Source organism: Bombus pascuorum, chromosome 12 (genome assembly GCF_905332965.1).
Source record: "Bombus pascuorum chromosome 12, iyBomPasc1.1, whole genome shotgun sequence".
In the NCBI taxonomy this organism is placed as follows: domain Eukaryota; kingdom Metazoa; phylum Arthropoda; class Insecta; order Hymenoptera; family Apidae; genus Bombus; species Bombus pascuorum.
This window is the reverse complement of record NC_083499.1, coordinates 219,936-243,985: the sequence shown is the minus strand read 5'-3', so window position 1 is coordinate 243,985 and position 24,050 is coordinate 219,936. Positions and strand designations below refer to the sequence as shown.

Here is a 24,050-nt window from a genome sequence, read left to right as displayed (position 1 = left end):
CTTCGATTCCTTTTCGTTTCTTTTCTATTTTAATGCACGAATAGTCTAAAACGTACAGAAAGAACAATTTGATATTTCTCTGGGGCACGAGATTGAACAGGTAAATATTAATATCTGCCGATTCAGAAAATTCTTTATTTTCTTCTTCTTAGAGACGAAACAGATTCGCAAATTAAATTTTAATACAAAAATATTCATTTTGCCTCTCATTTGGTTGGCAAACGTCAATTTAATTAATCGATGATAATACAAAATGTTTTGAATGTTCTGTAGATATTTCAATTCAAAATTCTGTCAGCTCATATTATTTTAATTAAAAATCAAATAATTATTGCAAAATTAAATTCTATTAAAAAGTAGAACATTATATTACAGCTTGAAAAAAGAACCAGTTTCTTAGTAATCTTCTAAAAGAAAAGTGTGAGTATATCTTCTGTTAATTAAAGAACGAACTTTAACTAAAAACAAATAATTATTACAAAATTAAATTTTATCAAATAGTAAGATATAATATCGTGTCTTTAATTTAAAAAAGCGAAATTTTTACTAATCCGTCGAATGACAAATATACCCAGTCTACTTGACACGATTCGTGCTCCATATTTCCTTTGCCACCCTCTCTGAACACCCCTAAACGCGCGTTTCAGCACCGAGTCGTCTTAAAGGCCGTCGAAATCGCATTCGCCTACCGAAATTAAAAACTCGCGTGCATCATCGGCGTCAAAGAAACGAGCATAAAGAAGGGGTTGGGGAACTTATTTATCCGTTGGGATTCTGTCAAGTCGAGGCCCGTGTATTGACTTCACACTCGATCTCTTGCTCTCGCTATTAGCAAGAATCCGCTGCTCCCTCGTGGCCGTTCGCTCGATATCGTTTCTTCGCCGTTGAAACTCTAGCAAGAACCAATGAACGAACGAACAAAAACAAAGAAGAAAACAAAATGAAAAAAAGACGAAGAGAATAACAAATAAGAACGATAGAGGGGATGAAAGAAAAGGTGGTAGCAAGAGAAAGAGAGGGTAAAAATCTGTGAAAGAGCAGCCGCGATATCGATTTACAACGTTCGCCAGCCAGTTCTTGCTTATGATGCTCGTAATGCGAGTCCACCGAACAAATCCGATAATTCCGCCGCAAGATCCCGCGCCTGCAATAACGAGTAAATTTTTCCTTATTCCTTCCCACCACCTGAAACCACCTCCGACTGGCGCGATTATCGATGGAAAAAGAGAGTGGTTCAAGGAGAAAAGAGGAGATGATGGATTTCGTAGGTAAATGAGCAAAAAAGAGGAAAAGAAACTGGGAAAAAGCAGGATGGAGGAGAAAATATGTTAAAACTCGACGTGAGGCGTGGTTCATGAGTTAGAAACCATTGCCATATTTGCTATAGCACTAAAATTTAGAGTATTTAATGTCGAATTATTTTATTGGAAATCTCATGGTTTCCAAAATTTATTTTTATTGTGAAATATCTAAAATATCATATCGTTGGAAATGTCTATTTTTCTTTTTTTGTACCTGCGGGCAGAATTCAGAGTTTAAATAGCACTGCTTTATTAAACATGAGAATTCAGAATTTAAATAACACACTGCTTGGTTACATATCAGAATTCACAGCATAGAATACATAGAGTTTAGAAACACATAGCGTAACACAACAAGTGTAACTAAACAACCATTGTTAGCAATCGCAAGCATTCATCATTCTACGCGATTCTAAATTCAAGCCCGATCCTAAGTCAATAACTGGTCGGTTCTTTGTGTGAATTGACCAGTACACCACGTGCAAATTTGATCAAACCCAAAATCACGATTTATATATGAAGACCATAATATGAAGACTACACAAGTAAGAAATGATAAGTGAAGTTTTTAACATTTCATTGCAAAATAGAGTTCTAAAATTTATTACGTTATCGATCAGTCTTTCGGACTTAATCATACTCGTCAAAATTTTCAAAATACTAATCTTCATCATATTAGAATATCGAAGATACTAAAATACTGCTTAATACCGTATGATATTATTATATTGAAAATATTAAAATCGTGTTGTAGAAATATCGTGTTATATGAGGGTTATCTATACATCATATTAAAATCTTTCTGCACAATCATAAATTAACATTAAAGCAAAAAAATTCAACAAAAATATATTCGTCATAATACATAATATACTCCTCCTTTGATAACTCCTTTTTGCATAACATAGAGCACGAGGAAAAAAAAGAATCGAGAGAAGTAGCAAGTAGAAAGAGAATATGAGGATAGAAGATAGAAAGAGGAGCAAGAACAGTCACGAAGGAAGGTGCAGAGAAAATCTGATGGGAAGAACGAGTGGAACGAACTTCTAAACTTATGGGATAGAGCAATAGGTGGATAGAGAAAGAAAAAATAAGTTTTACATGGGGAGAAAGAGGGTTTTGGACGAAAACGAAAGGAAGCATATCGAGAAAACGAGAGAATCTTGAGCCACGAATGGGCATGTACCATTAATTTCCGCGAAGCTGAACTGATCCCTGCTTTCCTCTTTTTCTCCCTCTTCGTTCCACGTTCGTCTCCTCTTGCTTCTACCTTGCTCGCTGTCTAGTCGGGGAAAACTTTTATATTGGACAATGGAATCACGGTGTTAATCTCCAGGAATGGTGGTAGGAATAGCGAGTCTGCATAACGACCGGTTTGTTATGAGATCGGTCTAAGAGGTTGTCGCAAAATCTACAGGCGTGTTCCATGCGTCCTGTTGGAATAAAAAGATTTTATCGTACGAAGTCATCCACTCGATTCTGTCACGCAAACGATTATTTGAAGCGTAATTCTAGACCCGTGAGAACTATTCAAGGATGGTTATCGCAAATGATTCAGTCAACATCTGTGAGAATTATATAGCACTATAAATAGAAATACAGAAAAGAAAACAAGGATTACAAACATTATGGAATTTGTTTAACTCTTTTTAATTTCATTTGTTGTGAAGCACATTTCTATACAAATATTCAGTTAAATATTCCATACGTGCATCACTGAAACCCCAAAATTTATACGCAAAATATAAAACATAATATTCTTAAATAATATGTGGAGTATGTCAAATATATATGCATGTATGAGTATCAGAAATGTGAAGAAGCGTTTCAGATGAAAGTTGTTTGACTTCATGGAGGAAAGTTAATAAGATGTTTCGATTTTTTTTTTTTACACTCTTATCTAAGGAAATTTCAATGCTGATGTAACTTTTTTAAATGAAATATACACTATGCACTTTTTTTTATATACCATTTTCTATATACCGTTCGATGCATTTTTTAATTCTCTACAAAAGGTATTAGGGTATTACGGTCGAAAAATGACTAGTTTAAAAGATACTTTGACTTTAATCTTGTGAAGCTTATGGTATGAAAGACAAGGAAAGATAATGCAGTGCTTTTATGTTTATATTTTTCAATGCAATACTGTATTAAAAGAATGTATAATTCCATTTTACGAAGTTACATTGGCATTTAATCTAAATAAGAATGTAAAAAAAAATCGAGAGATCTTATTAAGTTTTCCCCATGAAGTCAAAGAAGTTTCATCCGAAACATTTTTTGGGACTCCTGATACTTACAGAAATAATCACGTGTACACATTTAAAATAAACCTACTCTATATTTATGTGTAAATGTTATAACGTTTATACGTAATATTGTATGTGGCTATGTGAATATATTTTCTATTTAATCTGTAAATTTAATGTTGCGCCTAATTTATGGATAATTAGTGTATAGCTTTTGTTAAGGAAGTATCGATAATCGTGGCATAGAAACATCAATTCTTTAGAAGAGTGTGCTGTTGTCAAAAAGACATTGTGCGATGATACAGGAAAACACTGGACCAGTTTGATATATTGTAGCTTCCTGATCTCAGATCGCCTGGAGACTGGAGCCAAGAAAGGATTAACAGCGACAATTGATTTTGTTGTTATCAGAGCAGACAATATTGCGTTAAATACAAGTGGGAATTTAACCTGCTTGTGTTGAAAATCATGGATAGTAAATAGGTGTTTGGCGTGTAAACATGGTTTATCATGCAAGGTTATATACTGATTGCTTATCTCATAAACTATACCATATACCGGTTAGTACGCGTACACTTAAGAGAAATATTTTCTAGCGATAGTGATTGACGATTATAATTCTTATAACTGAAACTCTTTTTATACACGTTTAATATTATATATGCTCATTATAAACCATTATACACATATTATTATATTTATACAATGCTTGCAATTGCTAATTATTTCTTCGAAATATATATAATCTTCTTACAATATTCCACAATGTTGGACCATTTTTTTATACGCATTTGAATTCTAAAAGAGGAAACAATCTCCTCTTCTCGTATCTTACAGTGCACAGCAGTGAACGCCATATTTAACAATAGTCCTAAAGCAAATTATGTATTTATATATATACGTAATTATATATTTTAATTACAGAAAACAACAACAATCTAATAACGAACACAACTCCTAACACATCCATGCACCACACTCTCCAATACTCCAAAAATTAATTTGCAACATCTCCATCAACCATACCTAAAATACAGATCATTTCCACCTATTTATGATCCAACTCAGCAAACTCCACGCATAAACAAAACAATCCTATTTCTTGCCTATCGCTCTAACTACTTACTTACACTGCACCCAAAGCGCAAAACGTACTCGCGCGCTGGGTGCAGTTGCCCGAAACAAAACATTGTACCATTTCTTACACAACGACATGGTTAAACTTTCAGACGAACCAGTGGTTATGCTCGAGCTTGGGAGCAATCTGAACTTGAGCGCAATCCGCGAGGGTATCGACGTTTATTTCGAGTGCAATATCAAGTCGAATCCGTGGGTTTACAAGGTTTCCTGGCGGCACAACGTAAGTTCAAACTAACCACAACCGCACCCCTTTTCATCTATTAAGTCACCTGATACATTAAAATAAATTCAAATTATTAAAACATCGAATGAAAATAAATTTTAAAATACAAACGCAACGTCTCTTTTACTATACTAAGAAGTCGAAAACTGCAAATCTTGAAATATATCATTGTTCCTACAAATGGGAAATACACTACTGGCTAAAAACTTGGAATTATCATGTTACATAGATTTCGACAGACAGAATCACAAAAAGAATCGGTTTACACTTCCGCAATCTTAGAAAACTCTTTGATAGGGTAAAACTCCGTTCGTATGAGTTAGTGAAGGAAGAAATAATTTATATGATTACAGTTCATATAATAGGAGCCCATTAATTCTCCTCCCACACTTATGATTCTTTATTCATATAATAAAAGTTCACGTTCGAATAAATAAATTCAACCAACAAGAGTTCATTCAATCAAACATTGACTGGATTCGACTAAATGGAGTTCATATGAACGCGTAATCTGCTATAAGTAATCGTATACAATTGAAAATTAAACTAAGTAAACGATAATATTCTTGATAATATGATTGATAAATGTTCCAAATTTATATTAAGATCAACAAGTAATTCAATGTAGAAGAACAATTGAAGAAGTGTCGACTCCAAATCGTTGATCGATAGTATGTGTTCTATGTACGACGACGATGACGATGGGAACGAGAGCGATGGAACGCTCGCTAACAGCCGGATAACGAAATTGCGTGGCAGTTCCGGAATCGATAATTTAGAAGCAAGCCTTAATCGAAAGACGAGATAAGGGGGACGGGTTGGCGCAGCTGTGACGCGAAGTTTCTGTTTAAAATTTACATGCTGATACGGGCCGACCGGGAACCAATGTGTAAGCGTTCTTTGAACTAATAGCCAACGTTCCGCATCGGTAAGAAATTTATCGGCGAGCTTCGGTAACCGTTGACGTAACCCTAAGAGCTTCAAGCTTCTCCTTAAATGGGGTGAAGTCTGACGGGGATCGTCGTTAATAGGAAGTTCACAGGGGGGAACCGCGGGAAGTGATGTGCACCGATTTTCTTGGGACTTTGAGGTTACGCCAGGCGTTAGATGGTTTGGCTTTAGATTGATAGACCAACTTCCTGGAGAAATATCTTAAATTTCAAATTTCTCAAGTTTGGTATGTCATATTATCTTTAGGATGATACGCGAAGGAATCTTATTTCATCTATTTTAAGATACATATTATATTATCGTTAAGGAATGAAAGATGATTAATAATTAAAGATGATAGACATAACTTAAAGAAAGAATAGTAATGATTAGAATTCATTTTCAGAGTCAAATGAACTTTTTCTTTTTTTACATTTTTCTTCTTCGGTTTTAAGTTGTGTCTGAATTCGATCTAACAAGTTACGACACGAATTGTAACTAACAAGTACGTGATAGATATATGTAAATATAGATTAAAGATGACAGGTTATTAGCAAGAAGAAGTTAAAATTGATTTGTCGATTTAAAGAAAATTCTTCCCTTTTATAGCTGATTTAAATTATTTTCTGAATTACTTGAAGTCAACTTTTGTATTATTTATTGTATCAAACGAATCTTAAGTAAAAACGTGGCTGAAACTAGTAACAAATTAATAATAACAGCTATTCAAGTAAGTGGCAATACCATCCTACTTTATTCGCCAATTACTTTGCTTAAGCAGAATCGCAGAATTAACAGAAACGAAAATAGAACGATATAGCTTTCATTTCGACGTAGAATTTACTGCACAAATTTGTAGTCTAGAAAGCATACAATAAATAAGCTCTCTACATAAATTAGTAGGTACCTTATAACACGCATTACTATTTATATTAATTATCAAGTTTGTAAAGAGAGATTATATCGACTAATTACAAATATAAATTCGTGCATACCAGATAAACTTTGTACATACATTAACTAATAATCCATAAATCTACACTAATTATCAGAAATTTGACAGAGATTGCATAGATTAATTACAAATACCAATTTCTACAAAATAAATAAGCTTTCTATGTAAATTAACCAACAACTATATTACTATATTATTTACCTCGATTATCAAGAAATATTAATCGAAACGTCGCTTTTGCAATATAAGATCTATCTGGCTGGAAACTTTTCCATGCATAATGTGTATAATTAAAAGATCCAACAAATAAAATATTTTATTTACTATTTCACAAAATTTCATGAATTTCGGTGCGTAATTATACATGGTTGCGTGGTAATACTTCGTAAATCCATTGAAACTACTATGAATAAAATTACAAAATCAAAATTAGAAAATTAGTCATTCTCTTGGTCGTTTATTCAATAAAATATTTGATCTGTCATGTAACAAAGCTGTATTAGTATCGGTACATAATTGTATATGATTCTGTGATAAAACTTCATCAGGCTATTGGAAGTTCTACGAATGAAATAACTGAGGGAAGTCAATTGTTGTTCGTGACCGATCCGATGAACCAACGATGTGGGACGTGATTGGTATCGAGCTATGGCAATCACAGCGAGAGATTTGTTTAATGATTAGTTGTACCAATGAACGGGTTTCCTATTCAATATTAATCTGTTTGATATTGACGCGTTCAATCTACCGCGGATCACTGATTGGTTACATAGATGCGATATCCCATTTACGATTAATAACTCAAAAATATTCTTCCAGCATTTCTCAATTGACAAAATTTCCATTTACTATTAGCTTTCGAAAAATATTCTATTAAGAGAAAAAAAAATGAAAGAAAGAAGAACGTAAACGTTCCTGATTTCTTATGCTTTTTACCTTTTCTCGCAAGCCGTCATTATTAATTCTGTTTGCGTTTTAAGGCGAATGCATTCTGACAGTACATCTCACCCGTTCTTTAACGCGCCTTTACGTTTCATAGCCCCAGTCTCTTCAATAAGAGAATCATATATTTTGCATTACTACGTTCCATTGTGAATATTTTAGCCAGCGAAGTGTAACTTTACTCTTCCGCCAACGTAGAACAACTCCAGTCTTCAGATGGAAAGTAGGAAATAATTTCAACAAGAAAGAGCAAAACTACTTCGTCAATATCATTTTTTCGCACAGTTGCTACAAGAAAAAAATTTGATTAACTTCCTGACGTTCGATTATTCTTATTTTAACGGTCGAAAAAAATAATGTATGTATGTGACTACAGTAGAACCTCAATTATCCGACGTGATACGGACCTCGGATAATACGGAAAGCTCTATTAGCGTTCATAAATCGTATAGAAAAATCATAGAAAGTTTGGTTAACCGCTTTCACAATACCTGACTATTTACGCTTTTGTACAGTTCGTGTTAAAAATTTCGTGATAAAAATAAAGTTATGTTAAAGTTTAGAACATTTCGAATAATACAACCTTAGACGGGACTCTAATAAACGAGACTCCATTGTACTTCGAAGTAAATCTACCTATTCGCAGAATTGATAATTCTTAGCTGCGGTTAGATCAATTGTAGAATCTGCTTAACGCTTTTGTCAAAAGTTCTAAACTTTAACTACTGACTGATTTTACGATTTTACTATATCATTTCTGTTTACTGCATGCCTCTGTTCCGTAGAGGGATTAGTAAGGTTTATTTTAAACGAATACGAAAGCTCGTCCCTCTGCGTTTGGTATATTGCATTGTACTGCATTATGTTGATCCGAGTTCCATAAATATTTCTTCGGGCACCTTTAGATCTCGATGTCATTCTAGTCAAGAGGACATCAGACGCCTTTGCCGATTCTTCGTTTGATTCGAGAACGACCACCGGTACGGAAGATCTCCGCTACTGGTGCCGATGGAAAAAGAAGAACGTAATACATCGGTTGGCACGGTTGAGAAATTGAAAAACTGTCAGCAGCCTTCGCCTTATTTTTTTTCCCTCCCTTTCTCTAGTCATCTTTTCTAATTTTTTCGGCAAATTTATGCATGAAATGGTACCTATCGATTTGCACGCGCATCAAGTCCACGTAAAACTACCAATCATCGTGAACGGTTCACTTCGAAATTACCCTCACCGTCTGCCGAAGTGAGCTGGACGAGGAAACAAATACACGTATATGTTGCTCGCGTAACCTCAATTTACATAAGAAAGTCACAGGACAAAAGCATGATGAGTACAGTTTCGTTGATTTCCTGATTTTGATGTTATTTAATGAAACAGAAGAAAAGGACGGTTTTGCTGGACTTTTAAATTTCCCGTAAATGCATAAACATTCTAATCTATCTCCGAAAAGTATACTTCCTTCGATATCTAATCAGATAAGATTTCTATCCATAGTCAATTAAGACAATAATTACAATAGGAATGAACTTAGAGAACTATATATAAACTAAATCTCTAGGCAGTGTGCCGTACACAAAATATTTTAACGATCCATCGTCTTTGTTGTTCTTCGTCATCGTTGTTTGTCGAAAAGTTATATATACTTCCGATCTATGATGGGATATAGTGATGATGATTTTATATCGACAGGGCAATCCGCTGTATCATAATCCAGCGACAGGAACCATAATCAGTAATCAAAGCTTAGTATTGCAAAGCGTAACACGAAGCAGAGCTGGGATCTACACGTGTATTGGCAGCAACCAAGAAGGCGACGGAGAGAGCAATCCTCTGAATCTGGACATCAAATGTGAGTATATTGGCAATTCAGCTTGGTAATTCTAACTAACGCAAGATGTAACTAGATATAGGTACAGTTCACTTATGAAGACTGAAATATTGCATAGATTTAAATGGTTATAATATACAATTTATACTTATATTTATTTTAATTAGAAATTCGAATATAATTACATGTATTCTAATTACAAAATTACGGATAAATCGAACTAGGAAGACAATAAAAATAATAATTTCTCAAATTCTTCACGAATGAAATTTTTGTTTATTTACGAAAAAATAATTAATATTATAGCTTCGAATTTGGCTCTAAAATTTTTAGATCAATAAATGTGAAAGATACACTACTGATCAAAAGTATTCGTAACACTTGTTTATTTTCTATAAAATATATTTGAATAACAAAATTACAGATGATGTAAATTATTAGCGATATTACTACTGACTAAAAGCGATACATCAGCATTATTGGATAAAATGGTTGTATAGAAATGGCTGTTTCATCGTCCATCTTCTCGCAACATCCCCTAAAAACATAGGAAAAAGTAGCATAATAAAGAAAAGACGTAGAGGAAGTTCCAATTTTTTTTTTTTTTTTTTTTAATTTTACAGGGAGTACGTCCGTTGCAACTTTGTTCCATTAAAAGTTTGTACCGTGATGTCACAAGCAAATATTACTACGACCCGATCGTCGCAAAAAAATTTAATTAAACCGGAAGACAAATTTTACAAAAGGACACAAAGCAATTACACGATATAAAAATAACATTTTTAGAAAAACCGCAAACGTTCTTTTCCAGAAAGCAATTATTAGTTGTATAAATTTAATTATTTAGATAGTCCCGCTAATAGTGAAATATTTTAAGACGATTTTGAGTTTTTCATAAAACAAACATTCATTCGTGCAACTGAAATGAACTCCAAAGATAAAATATTTAACTGTATTAGTTATATATTTATACTTTAAAGGCGCTTAAAATTACTATTAAATCATCTATTAAGCAACTATTAAAAATAACTTACACGAGTATCTGTTGTCCTTAAATAATATGAATATATATTATTATAAATAATATTAAATAATATGTTGGTGTCGAATATTTACCAAACCCTTCAATTTGGTAAAGAAGAAAAAGATTTATAGAAATGTAATACATTCTATTTGATATATAGATATATTCTCTTATTTAAAACTAATTACCGGTATTGAATATTACAAATATTAAATAGTTTCTGAAAAAATCAAGTATCCTTGAACGTTAAAGGATACTGCATAAATATACTATTGTAGTATGAAAGATTAATGAAATGAAAAATCCTCAACAAATACTTATTGCATTTTTCTTTAAATAACAGCATTAAAGATTACGGCCATTAAATAATTCCCACATTCAGAGAGGAATATTTTTAAATATTCCTTATATTATTATTATTCCTTATATTCCTTATATTATTATATAACCCTGCGTAAATAAAGTATTTATCAAAATAAATCACGTAAAACCTAAAGAAGAAACAGCAAATAATGTCCAATGTATCCTTCTTGAAATAACTATTAAATATTAAAATCACTAAAGAACATCTATACAGTCCACAATGAAACGAAACATTTATAGAGTTGAAACCAGATCTGAAAAGCGAAGAGGCATTCGAATAACGCATCTAGCCCAGAACCTGCTATTTCCGGCTCGTTGTAGAAATATTTAGAAAGTATAATTCGCTGGGATCTGTGAAGCAATATTATGTACAACGAACGAAGAGATTGTTGCAATTCCAGCTTTGTGGATTTATACCAATTCGAATAAAGAGAGAAGTAGATTGTAAGATGGGTCGGGGGGGGGGGGAGAAAGAGAAAAGCAGTTAAAAGAGGACACAAAAGGTGGTACTGGCGTGGCCACTAATAGCGTTAAAGGAAACCGGGCCGTAGCAACATGCTTTTGTAACATAATGAAACATTTAGATAGATGTGTACAAAGCTAAAATCCAACGTCTATCACGGGTGTAGTAATACAATGCAATGTCGCACAAAATATTATATAGCCCCATTTTTACGTTAACAAAGTCTACCATTCTCTATTAATAAAGTCTACGCTCCTTTTGGGTTCTCGATACACCTTTACTTCCATTTTTGCCATGGAAATAAAATATCTTGCCATATTTCCTCCATATTACGGAGTCTGGTTATTAATTTTATTTTGGATACACAAAAAGTATCATCTCTATCGTCTTTGTAATATTAGGGAGATCTGGTCTTGCAAAATTTAAAAAAACTATCATCATGCGTGCATGTTAGCATTTTTAAATAATAAAAATGGTACTATTATACGTAACATTTTCAGTGGAAAAGAAACAACACAAGAAGTTACCGTTTAATGTGTTACTTTTAAAAGCTACAATAGTTGTTTGTGACTTTATATAGCAAAGTAAGAAACAATAAAATATATTAGATAAAGAAAATGTGAAAAAACTGTTATACTAATAAAGAAAACATAGAAAAGAATAGGAAGTATAGTAGTAAAGAAAGCGAAGGAGCCAAGAAAGGAATTATGGTAGCAAGGAAATGGTAAAAGAAAGTTAGAAGAAATAGCAACAATAGAAACAAGTAACACAATAAAATCGAGGAGCCACAAGGAGAAATGAAGTTTTCACAGATGAAAATAGACAGATTTCAAAATGCTCTCGAACGGAGAAAATGTGGAATTTCAACTTTCTAGAATCTCTTGGGATCCTAAGCGACATATGTCCAAAATTGAAGAATGCCAGCTTTGGAATGAAATCGAATTACGAAATTGATGATGCGAAAATATCATACAATAATACACTTATTGCACGTAGTCGATAACGTATACGAATGCAGGGTAAAATTACTAAAACTTTATATATGAATAATGAATATGTGGCGGCACTCGACAGCAAAATACCATCATTCGATACTAACTAGTGTCGGAAGACGGCAGCGCAGTGGTTAGCGCCTTAGGTTACAAACGTTCAGAATCCGGGTTTTCAAATCCCGGCGACCGGAGTCCGATTTTTCTTCCGCGGCATCAAAAATGAGAAGAAAAATGCAGCAGTATTCCAGCAGCGACACCGGCGACCCACAGCAGAACCTGTCTCACTCTACACACGAGCAGTAGCGCACTATCACCACAACTAATACCGGCAAGCGACAACTATCACTACTACACCTCAAATATTATCCATTCTGCCATAGCTAAAATAAAAATAGAAAGTTTCACACAAAATTTTATCACAGACTAAACACTATTTAAATACTATTTAAATTATTTCTTCAATAAACACGCTGCAATGAAAAATCTCACCACCAATTTATATATTATTAGGCAACTGATTAAGTTAAGCATGAATTTATTTTGTAATATGCAGTTTGCTTGGTAACGTGTATAACGCATATATTATTAAAAATTTTATACCGACGAAATTATATATTTTCTAAATGTATATCACAAAAATAATCGGAAAAAATTTACCAAAGAACGAGCGCTTTAAATATTATCTTTTTTATACACATACTGTAACAGACACTCTCAACGTTAATTTATTCTGTATCATCAAACAAACGATTAAGTTAACGGCAAACTGATTTTTAGAAACAAACAATGATTCGATGAATAGATATTTGAGAGAATTTTCTTTGTTGAAGTTCTTCGGTGACACAGTCCGCGTAACACGAAAGATAGGAGTGCACTTCCCCTGATTTCAACTGTGTCGACTAAGATTTTATCACATCCACTCCCGGGGATCAAATCATGGCAGTCCAATTCAACGTCGATTCTGTTTTCAATTTACAGCACTCCAATTTCAAATTTTCTCCGCAGCAAGAACGTAGAATTCTGCTAGCTTGTCCATTCGAGAAGGAGCTTTGGAAAGAAAGTCAGGATACATTTACTTCCCCCCCCCCCCAATTTTATCCGCGTTCATTTCGATTTTTGTCTAATCTATTTTGTTTTAATTCAGCAATAATTCTATTCCGCTTTATTTTACTATAAATTCGATAGCTTTTTCAATCTCTATTTTTTAAGATAATTCGAAATAACATGGAATAATCTGATTTCACAAAATTCCTCGGATATACCATCGATTTCGTCCATTTATAAGATTGAAACTTCCAACTTCCTTAGACTATTAGAATACAGAAAATTTGGTTTAGGCTTATTTTCATACGATAAGAATCTACTTCGAATTATTGGTCAGTAAATTATGACTTTTAATCTCTATTTCTACAATAATTAAAGAAGACATAAGATAGTCTCCTTATACAATATTTTTCAAGTATAGTATCGATCTAGTTGTCCATCTACAAGGTTGGAACTTGGAACTTTCTGACTCTTGGAATGCAGAAAATTGGTAAATTCCGACGTCAAAGTTCGTGCTCCACGGAAGAAAGACCAAAGTATTTATCCTAATTTCGTTCGTGCCAACTTTGATCTCGTCGTGTCCATTTCGTAAACCGAACCGTCTTTTCTTCATTTGCCTTAGATTTACTTTAAACTTAGTTTGTTCCAAAACTTCGTTCCAAAATCGAACTTCTCTAGATATTCGACGTTTTATCAAATTTCAGCTTAACTACTCTTGACATTCGTTCACCTAGATGAAACGAAATTTGAAACCGCCTCTAACGATTTTCAGATTAAATTACAGGGTTTATTTTTGATGCACGATGGAGTGTGTTCAAGCCCTGCGACGAGGCCAATCTTTAACTTCTTAGGTACGGTTGAATTTTGTGCGGGGCTATTTCTCTGCATAACAGAGTTTGACACGAAAACGATACAGAACTGCAATGTGTGACGGATAATGCTGTTCTCTACGCAAGCACATTAGAATGAAGAACAACTAGAAGGAAGTTCTTGATAATTAGATTATAATTTTTCTTAAAGATATGATGCATATATTTTAACTTTAATAATTTATTTTAATAATTAATAATAGAATTGAGTGTGATATATTTTAAAGCATGGTACGACACATAGACCCACGTCAAAATTTTCACACTCATAGCGCGATACTGTTTTTCAAATTGCACTTCGTTTTCTATTTTGAAGTGACATCTTGAGGTTGAAGATTCTAAAAAATTATAAGGGTACGGATCGGCATGTTAAAAAGAGCATCTAATAATGGTATATTTATTTTAACGAAAAGCAACAATTGATACCTGATACTGGCGTATCAAAAACAAAGTTTATATATTCTGTCTGTATATTGTTAACACTGTTATAAAACATTGCGAGGACAAAAAAAGTGTGAAGCAAGACAGATAAAATAGATCATTTAGTTTAACCAGTGAGCGAATGAATCAGTAGAGTGAGCTACTATAGGGGTGCGTCGAAATATAAGATGACATCCCCGAAAGCCAGTATAACATCGTACCTAAGATGTTAAAAGGAATTTCAGAAGTCAAGGGACTCATCTATCTAGCAAATATAAAAATTAGAATTATCTAAGAGATAGGTGAAATTTGATTTGTAAGAAGAACGGGTCTATCAAAATTTTGCTTCTAGCCCAATCTTTTAAAAGAATTTTAAAAGTCAAACAGCTCATCAATTTAGTTTCTACAAAAATTAGAAACAGAAAACTTCTCAATGGACCTAACATTTTCTATTAAAAATTCTCTTTGATCCTCCTATATATACAACTTTAAACCCCCAAAATTTTTTTTTCAATGATATGAATGCTTATTTAGATAACGTCATCGGAAAAAGACACGCAATCTCTACATAATATTTCTGAAGATCAAATGTTGTAGTATATTTCACTCTATTGCAGCTTTCAGAATATACAAAAATATACAAAATTTGCGTGACAGTCAACACGTGTCAAAGTAAATAATCGCATACATAGCGAACGTGATTAAACCGATCGCGAAATCGGCTAAGGCATTTCATCGTCTACTACCGCGCGTTGGTGTTCCCCCCTCGCCCTGTGCGCAGGTTATGGTGGTAGCCGCCACAGTCGTAATCCGGTGTCTCATGTCCCATTCTAACTTGCGATCGAGTGACAGTCGGTCTCACCTTGCGTGTCCATATGGTCAGCCAGGCAAATCGGTGTGTAATGGCCTTAACGCCGGCGAACTGCCACGGCTAATCCGTTGGACTGCGCGTCGACCGCCTGGTACACGCTTACAACTGCGGCCTCCCATATCGACGAGCTACCGTCTGACACATGCCGGAATTCACCAGGCCAGGCCCGTGTTCTCGTGCACGATGCCATGTCCGCCGGGTTAAACGGCCCGTCTGAGGCAGTTAAAGGCGACTGCCGCGGTGTTTGATGAGATTGGAATCGTGCGCAGCCGGTCGCACACGCACACATACTCCTATACACGTGGAACGCAGCACGGATCGTGTGGAATTATGCGCGTGTGTGCCACGTGGTCTCCCAATAGCCAGAGCCCGGAAACGGCAGGAGGATCTGCGCGTCCGTGATGGAGGAGAATGGGATGCCCTACCCGCTCGGGGACGCTGCGTTTCATGCAGTTCGGTATGGTGTCGCGAGATTTTGCGGTTCACGTGATTTTTAGTAGCCGCGGGATCGAGGATAGAGCCGAGTTTTCGGAGTTTGAGGTTGTGAGAGAAAATCAGAGATAGCTGATGAACAGACCGTAGAGTTTTATGAATTTATATGTAAGGGGAATATTAAAAAATGGTCATTTTTGGACGTTCTTGCGAGCGAAAAATTCTTGCAGGACATTTAAGAGGATTCCTCAAGGAACAATATATGTTAGTAGCGTTTATCCGAAATGTGATGGGAAAATTGAGAAATAAGACTGTAGAGATGAAAAAATAGCAGCGGTCGAACTCACCCACGTGTTACACCTATCCTCATTTCTTGCAAATTTTGATCCACCTACGGAATAATTATTCATGTAGTTGAACATAATAACTCTTCGGAAATTTTGGTGGTAAATTAATTAAAATTTAAAATCTGGCGAATCTGAAGTACCACCAGATTCTTGCTACGTGAGAATAGCCAACAATGATTTTCTGGTACTTCAGATTTGCTGGATTTCAAACTTTGATTGATTTATCAGCAGAATTTTCAAAGAATTATTTCATAGTATGAAGGATGAAGATCAAGTGTAACGTATGGACAAGTTTGCACGCTGCCTCTTTTTGCTCTAATATTTTTCAACCTTCTTTTGAGATGCTCTTAAATGGCCTGCACGAATTTTTCGTTCACAAGGAAGACCAAAAATGGACATTTTTTAACATGCTCCTTTAAAATTGCAAACATGCACAAAAAAGACATGTGAAATATTTGGGGCATAATACTTATTATAGTATAATATTTATTTTTGTGTCACGTTTCGTATGTGACGTTTTTCTCTTTTTCTTTTTTTCTTTTTTTTTTTTAACGCATGTAATTGGGATTATCGTGAATTTTACAGATGCGTGCTTGGTGTCATTTTTTTCCAAATTTATCTGTATTCAATGGACAAGTGTTCGATTTTCGATTATTTACTTTACTCTGAACTATAGTATAAGTATAAACTAAAGTGTCACAGAGGTCGTGTTGCTTAAGTTCATTTCGTTTAGCCTTTCTAAGCTTTGAAAGCTTCTCGTTTGTTTGAAGTTGGCTCTATCAAAAATCTGTCCACGAAATGAAAGTTGTTTTTAGTATAAAAGAGAGAGGAATGATTGCTAGAAGCGACAGGGGGCACAGCTGCTCTAGTTAGGTTTATAAAAATAGGAATTTGCATATAAATCTGTATTTATGAGAAATTTTGAAATGCAAAAATGCACAGAAAGTAAATCATTTAAAGATTGTATAACATATTCAAAATAGAATAGTCTCTATAATATTCAGAAAGTAGGACAATCTTCTGTCTAGATTCAATTTTTTTAATTACATTCAGTAGAATGTGTATTTGCATAAAAATCTGTAGTCTACTGATGGGAGTTGTCAGGTTGATTAGAAAAACTTGTTTGTTAGTATTCTTTGAACAATAACTTCTTGAAAACTTCTTGAAATTTCCTTTCCTGGGTCGTTGTACCCTTTAAGCCTCTGATAAAGGTTTGCATGGACACTTGAAATAGTTTGGTCATTTGTAAGCTGGACAGCTCTTCTTTAAAACTGTATCGCCAAGTGTTCCCTAAAGACTGTTAAACATGTACAGAATAATTTAGTAACTTCAGTACGAGGAAATTATACAAACGAATTCCAGACCTAAGATGGATTTCCATAAAGTTAGAATTTCAAGTCTTTATACGAGCTGATATAACCTGTAATTACTGGAAAATACATTAATATTTAAGACGAATTTTCACTTGAAAAAGCATAGAAAATAAAATCAAGTAGAAATATACCGTGCGCGCATTCTCTTATGATCTTTACGCAATGATAGTTCATTATGCGTTTATAAATTTGTCTTGCTACGTGACATCTATATGTATAAGATACTATCGTAGAAAATATCTTTAATGTTAAAAATTGAACGAGGATTAATCTTCAAACGCAAAACTTTTTATCACAATTTTCTTTATACCAAATCAAAAAAATTGTGTCGTATCGGAAATGTAGTGTTGAAAAAAATTAGAAGATTATTTTCTGTGTCAATTTGACTTTTGTGTTCAATTCTTCCTACTGTGTAACTTTCTAAATAATTACTATAGAATCAATTTTTATCACAATGTTATATTGAATAACGTAATCTATTAAGTCTATATCTTCCCTCACCTTTGTTTGCTTGGTTGGAGCAGTAGATCCATTTATATAAGTGTACATTCATGGAGGAACCAATGTATCCAATAAATATGGAGCACAGTATAATACAATCGATCTATAGTGGCATTAAAGCAAAATACCTAACATATATAAATTTAATAGCCTTTAAAATAATTAATACCTTACTTATACAATATCATCCCCATAAATCACGCAAATTCCATAACTACTTCTATGTACTATTAAAAACAATGGAGTTAATCAAAATGATCGTACTGGAATAAACTGTATAAGAAACAAGAATATCGATTCTCATCTTACATCTTTAACATATATATTCATAATGTATACTAACTTTCTATTTAAATTAACTTGAATTTGAGAGAAAGACTTTTCGCCATTGTCGTCTATTCAAAACCAATGACTTCTCGTCTCCGAACAGCTGACTGCGGCTTTGTTACGGTATTGTAGTCGAACATGACAATTAGCCAACAAAATTGATACGGTTCAGGGTACGGACTCCGGCGTCCGGGGAGGAATGAGTTCGTGGAAAAACAAATTGTCCGCTCGAAATTTCACTTCTAGAGTCCAAAAGGAGTTGGAGGATGGGGTAGGGACGCATACGTGCCGCTCCCGAATCGGTCGATTCGCCGCACGCAACGCCATCCTCACCTGCATACGTACGTACACGAATATACATATGGCAGCTATGCAAATCCGCTCACTAAGCCTGTCGTAATAATTTAGCGCAGCTCTTAATGTCTCTACAGGAAACTGACACGTGGTTCCGCTCGCGAGACTGCCTTATGAAACATTGTTTCTACAGACCATTTTACCCCACTCTGGAAGTTGTGTCTGATTAAGTAAGGAAAGTGCAAAGCAACATTTAAAGATATACGCTGTCTCACAAAAGTATTCGAATCCTTGTCATGGGAAACTTTTATGCGTACAATTGTGTGTGTTACGTAAAACGTTTTGATTTCATTAGCACAGTAATCAGACACGACAAATAGAATATTATACAAGATATTGTAGAAATTACAAGATATTTAACATAAGTATATAAAGACCACAAATATATTATAGTCAATTATTTGTATACTTATCGTAGAAAACATCTATGTATATAATTATATGTGTTATATAAAACATTTTGAAATTCTATTAACACTGTAATGTGGCACTATTACTATATTGGTAAAAGTCGAAAGAAATTTGAAAATAGATATAGAAATTATTATAGAAGTATAATATTATTATTAAATATATATTTTCAAAAAATATCTTGTAACTTCTATGTATATAATATACATTTTCAAATTGGATATACATTAATGTAATTTCAAATGTTACCAATATAATCGTGACAGTTGTGTCTCATTACAGTATTAATGAAATTTCGAAATATTTCATACATACGTATAACGCATACGATATGAATATAATAAAAGATTTTTTACGATAAATGTTTTCGTTAGTGTGAATTCACACAATGTACACGCTGTTCCCGCATATCTTCGACCCTCCGTAAACCACGCGTTAGGCGACACTCGCCGGTGACGCAAATTAGCTTATTCCAACGAGCGTGGACAATTCGCCGTACGGAGGAGTCATTTCTGGGGTAGCAGAGTGACCGCAGCTCTATAGGACTCAATTCGCTCGCGTTTCCTTTTCAAGTTCGGGTCACCTCTCCATTGCTTTTGTGTTTCGCCTTTAATAATTTACATGCAAATGAAGGCGTAGGGAGGCAAAAGGCAGACCACAACTTGTACCACCAAACTGTCAAAGAAGTAGAGAAAGAGGGGAAACGGCAAAGATAGGGAACGAAAAGAGACGAAAAGAGAGATGGACGGTTTTCGGGCTCCATTTATGGCGGTAACGAAGCTTAAGATTTCAATTCAGTTTTAGGACATATTATTATGCGCAAGCGAGAGGGAAAAGCGCACCTCTTTCTTCGACGTTTCATTTGGCGGAGATCTTAAGCCGCTTAGTTGCTTGTAAAATGGCGAAGCCGAGTTCTCAAGCGCGGAGAACAAAGAAGGCGTGGATTAAATGCAAGCCGAATTCACAGTGACGTTCAAATCGTACGAAAAAACGGATTACTAAATAGGATATAATTGTCGGATAGCCGGGTACCGAGAATTTTGACCAACAGATCTCCTTCCGGTGGAACGTCGTTTAAACCGTTTACTTATCCTCACCGACGAGGAAAATGTTCCGTTGAGTTTGCTAAATGGGCCGACCAAGCCACCTGTACAACCGTCGCCGTTTCAGAAGCCACGGTCACGCTGCACTCTCTTACTTCCTGTTCGAATAATACTGATTCTTTTGTGAACTACTAGTAGTTCAACAGTTTCTTCGAATGGTTTTCGAGATGGAGAAGGAATTAAAGTTATAAATTGTTACAGGTATTAGACTAGCGAAAGTCTTCAATTTTTGTAAGGAACGATGAATTTACTTTATTGTTTTTGGGGTTGACTTTAGTGCTTCTTATATTTATGAGTCGTTGAGAATATAGAATTATAGTTTTCTTTTGGATAATGAATATCTCTGCTTTGCCTAGGAAGTTGTGTTAATTATTATTAATTTATATTTTATTATTATTATTTTTTTTTAAATTGAGACTTACATTAGTTTAGTTTAGGTTAAAATAGGTTCTATATATCGAGATGTATTTCAATTTAAGTAGTTTCAGTTTCGGTAGTATAAGTCGATCGTTAATTTTCCGTCTAGATTATGTATCTGCTAGAATATTTTCTGATGAAATTTTCAAAAATATCGCATAACATGTAATGTATTCATAAAAATGTTCAATGATAGGTATCCCAATACTTTCATGAGTAACTATATACTACATACAATTTTTGACGCAAACGATAAAGATCTTCTTTCTTCTTTTGTTTACTCTTGTAAAAAATAACGGCTATTACGATCGGATAACGATACAAAACTCGTACAGAGACAAAAAATGTTGAGAAACTTGTGGTTGCGATGATCGTAGATGCGGTTTTCCCGAGTACAAACGTTAGACTGTCAATAAAGTAGTCTAGGGCAGATGCGAAGACCGAATGTGACATCCTTTAAAAATTCACAGAGCTGCAATGCGTCGCGACGTCTAACACGATCACGTCGACGTCAGTAACGTCTTTAGACATCCAGACGGATCGATGCCCTCGTGTTCGCGAATGAAGAAAAGTCCGAACTTCACTGTCGTCATTCGATTTTCGTCGTAATTACATTTCTCTCTGCCCCTTTCTCTTTTCCCCGGAAGAGGAACGTGAATCGAAGTCGTTCGGCCATTTTTATGAATGACACCACGAGGGCAACCACCTCTCGTCCTCCAGAAATTGAGAGGAATTTATTTCGAGCGGAGTCTTGACGTAGTGTGATTAATAACCGAATAAATTGCGCCATTTCTATTTCAACGTTCTTCACATGATACAGTCGTTGCTAAATTTGCACGCAAACAGACAATTTGATCTCAGCCATCAAATGAACCATTTCGTAAGGACTTTTTTTCAAACTATGCGCCGCTGTCAGCTAAAATGTCCGAGAAAATATTTAGTCTTCGCGTCGAGAAGTGTTTCGCAAATTATTGTTATTGCTATTATTGCTATTGGTTACTTTCAGGATTTATTGGATCGTTTTATTTTGGGATCCGTGAAAATTGCTATTTTACTTATATTAGATGGTTTTAAGCTATTATTAACTAATACATAGATTCCAACTAAACCTTCCATAATTTCTTCAAACCATCTTCTTATACGCGATCTATTATAGTGTCTTCCAAATTAGACTTCTCATAATTTTAATTTTAATTCTATCATCACAAGACATTGTTCATCTATTTTTCACGAAAAGCCTCAATCGTATTATATTCGATTCAACTATTTACGTCTTGTTCCAACCGAACTTCTTCAAACAATCTTCTCATGCACGATCTATTTCAGCGTATTCTAAATTAGAATTCCTCCCAATCTTGATTCTAATTCTATCATCATAAGACGTTGTTCGATACTAGTAATCGTAACTAATGAAATAATGAATATATAATAATGTATAATGAATAACTAATGAATAATGAAATAATAATCATAAATACATCTTCTCCAAAAACTTTTTTGGGTCCATTAACAGAAATCGCTGAATTCAGCAAAGTAGTGTTCCATTTCATATTTTCAACATCTGAGACCCAACTACCTCTCTACGTTTGAGTTCAAACTTATCCATCAACCAATCTCTACCATATCTACGATTAGTTTCATCTCAGTCAACCAAACCAATCTACAGACGAAACATGCTTATTTTTTACTTTCGTAGTACCAAGTTTTTCGTAATCGTATGGAAATATTAAAATATTAAACGATACGAAATTTTAATAGACTCGGACCTTATTAATTAATAGATAAATACTACAATAAGTGACGTATTAATATTTTTAGTGACCATTATACTTGAAAGAATTTGCATGTACAACAATAGAAATACTATGTATTATGATAATTGTCGTATAGCTGGACGAAAATAGTTGGAGTGAATTCAATGATCCCTTCGGCCCACTTCTGTCGTAAGTTCACTCATGGTTGTGATACACGTGTTTGCGTATGCACACCACCCGGGCGCGCTCTTACGTCCCCTTTCATTGTCGCGAATTCCATGCACGTACGTACTTTCGCGTAGTTTGTACCATTCCAACCCCTTTGCCCCTTTACGACAACGTATATCCGAGCCGTTACACGCGTCTCCGCGTCTCCGCGAGATACCGTGGAAACTAATTGCCACTAATTCCGCGCACCGCTACTCATACCTCTCTGAACCACTTCGAACCCCTTGTTGATACGTGGTCCTACTCTGTCTGTTTGTCTGTTTGTCTATCTGGCTCACTCTCTCTTTCTCGACTAGCTCTTCCTCTCTCTCTCTTTCTCTACCTTGTTTCTTGCTTGCTGGGTGTACTCCGGTACCCAGAGGTTGTTCGATCCTGTTGATGCGCCCTGGCTAACTCAGTATCAATGCAGTTCGGTTGATCGGTGGAATGTTGGTAGTTTTGGAAATACAAATGGGCTGATCTCATTGGATAATAGAGATTGTGATGTAACAGAGTTGTTGGAATTAATACCATGCGATATAATTAATGGACTCTGAATTGTTTTGGGTGCAAGGGAAACTTTTCCAGCAAAATCTGTTCGCGGTAAATTTTTTGCTGTACTTCTCAGGAAGAATTATTCTCTATTAATTTTCCGGGTATTTAGATGATTTATATTTAGGCTGCTTGTGTTTTCGAAATACAAATGATTGCATAAATAGAAATTGCTTTATGATAAAATTTTGGGGGAATTATGATACGGGATGTTCAGTTGTGGTTTCATTTTTAGTTTATAATTTAAACTAACAATTGTTGTTTGTAATGTTATGACATTCAATTATTTTGCTTAAAAAAGAATTAACCAGTAGTTTTGAAATTTTAAAAAACATCTTTTAGAAGATTATAGAATTCTCAAAACACCTTTTAGAAAAGAATTAACTCCTCTTTTATTAAGGACATATTTACTAACGATATAAGTATATTACGCTACTGAGAAATTTGAATCGCTAATCTTCTTGTGTAGGATACAGAATTCTAGAGAACGGAATACAATGTAAAATTTAATAAGACAAGGAAACTGGACATAATTAAAGGGAGGAAAAGAGGGAAGTAGATGGATAGGAGAAGTAATGCACCTAATTGGTAAAGCTCCCTAACAGTACCTTAGATGGGAAAACAGTGGAGGCTATGGTAAAGGATATATTTATGTATACCT

At 34.5% G+C, this 24,050-nt stretch overlaps 2 protein-coding genes across 6 annotated transcripts in view; one reads left to right on the top strand and one right to left on the bottom strand.

Moving 5' to 3' along the window:
- LOC132912466 (26S proteasome non-ATPase regulatory subunit 9) overlaps positions 1-24,050 on the bottom strand; it is a 272,372-nt gene that overhangs the window by 97,659 nt on the left and 150,663 nt on the right. The window lies entirely within an intron of this gene.
- Positions 1-24,050, top strand: part of LOC132912449 (hemicentin-2-like) — a 547,362-nt gene that overhangs the window by 483,444 nt on the left and 39,868 nt on the right. For all 5 annotated transcript variants that reach the window (XM_060969863.1, XM_060969864.1, XM_060969861.1 and 2 more), the window contains 2 exons: positions 4,780-4,910; positions 9,427-9,586. In XM_060969863.1, coding sequence (XP_060825846.1) covers positions 4,780-4,910; positions 9,427-9,586 — 291 coding nt within the window. The remainder of the gene's footprint in view (positions 1-4,779; positions 4,911-9,426; positions 9,587-24,050) is intronic.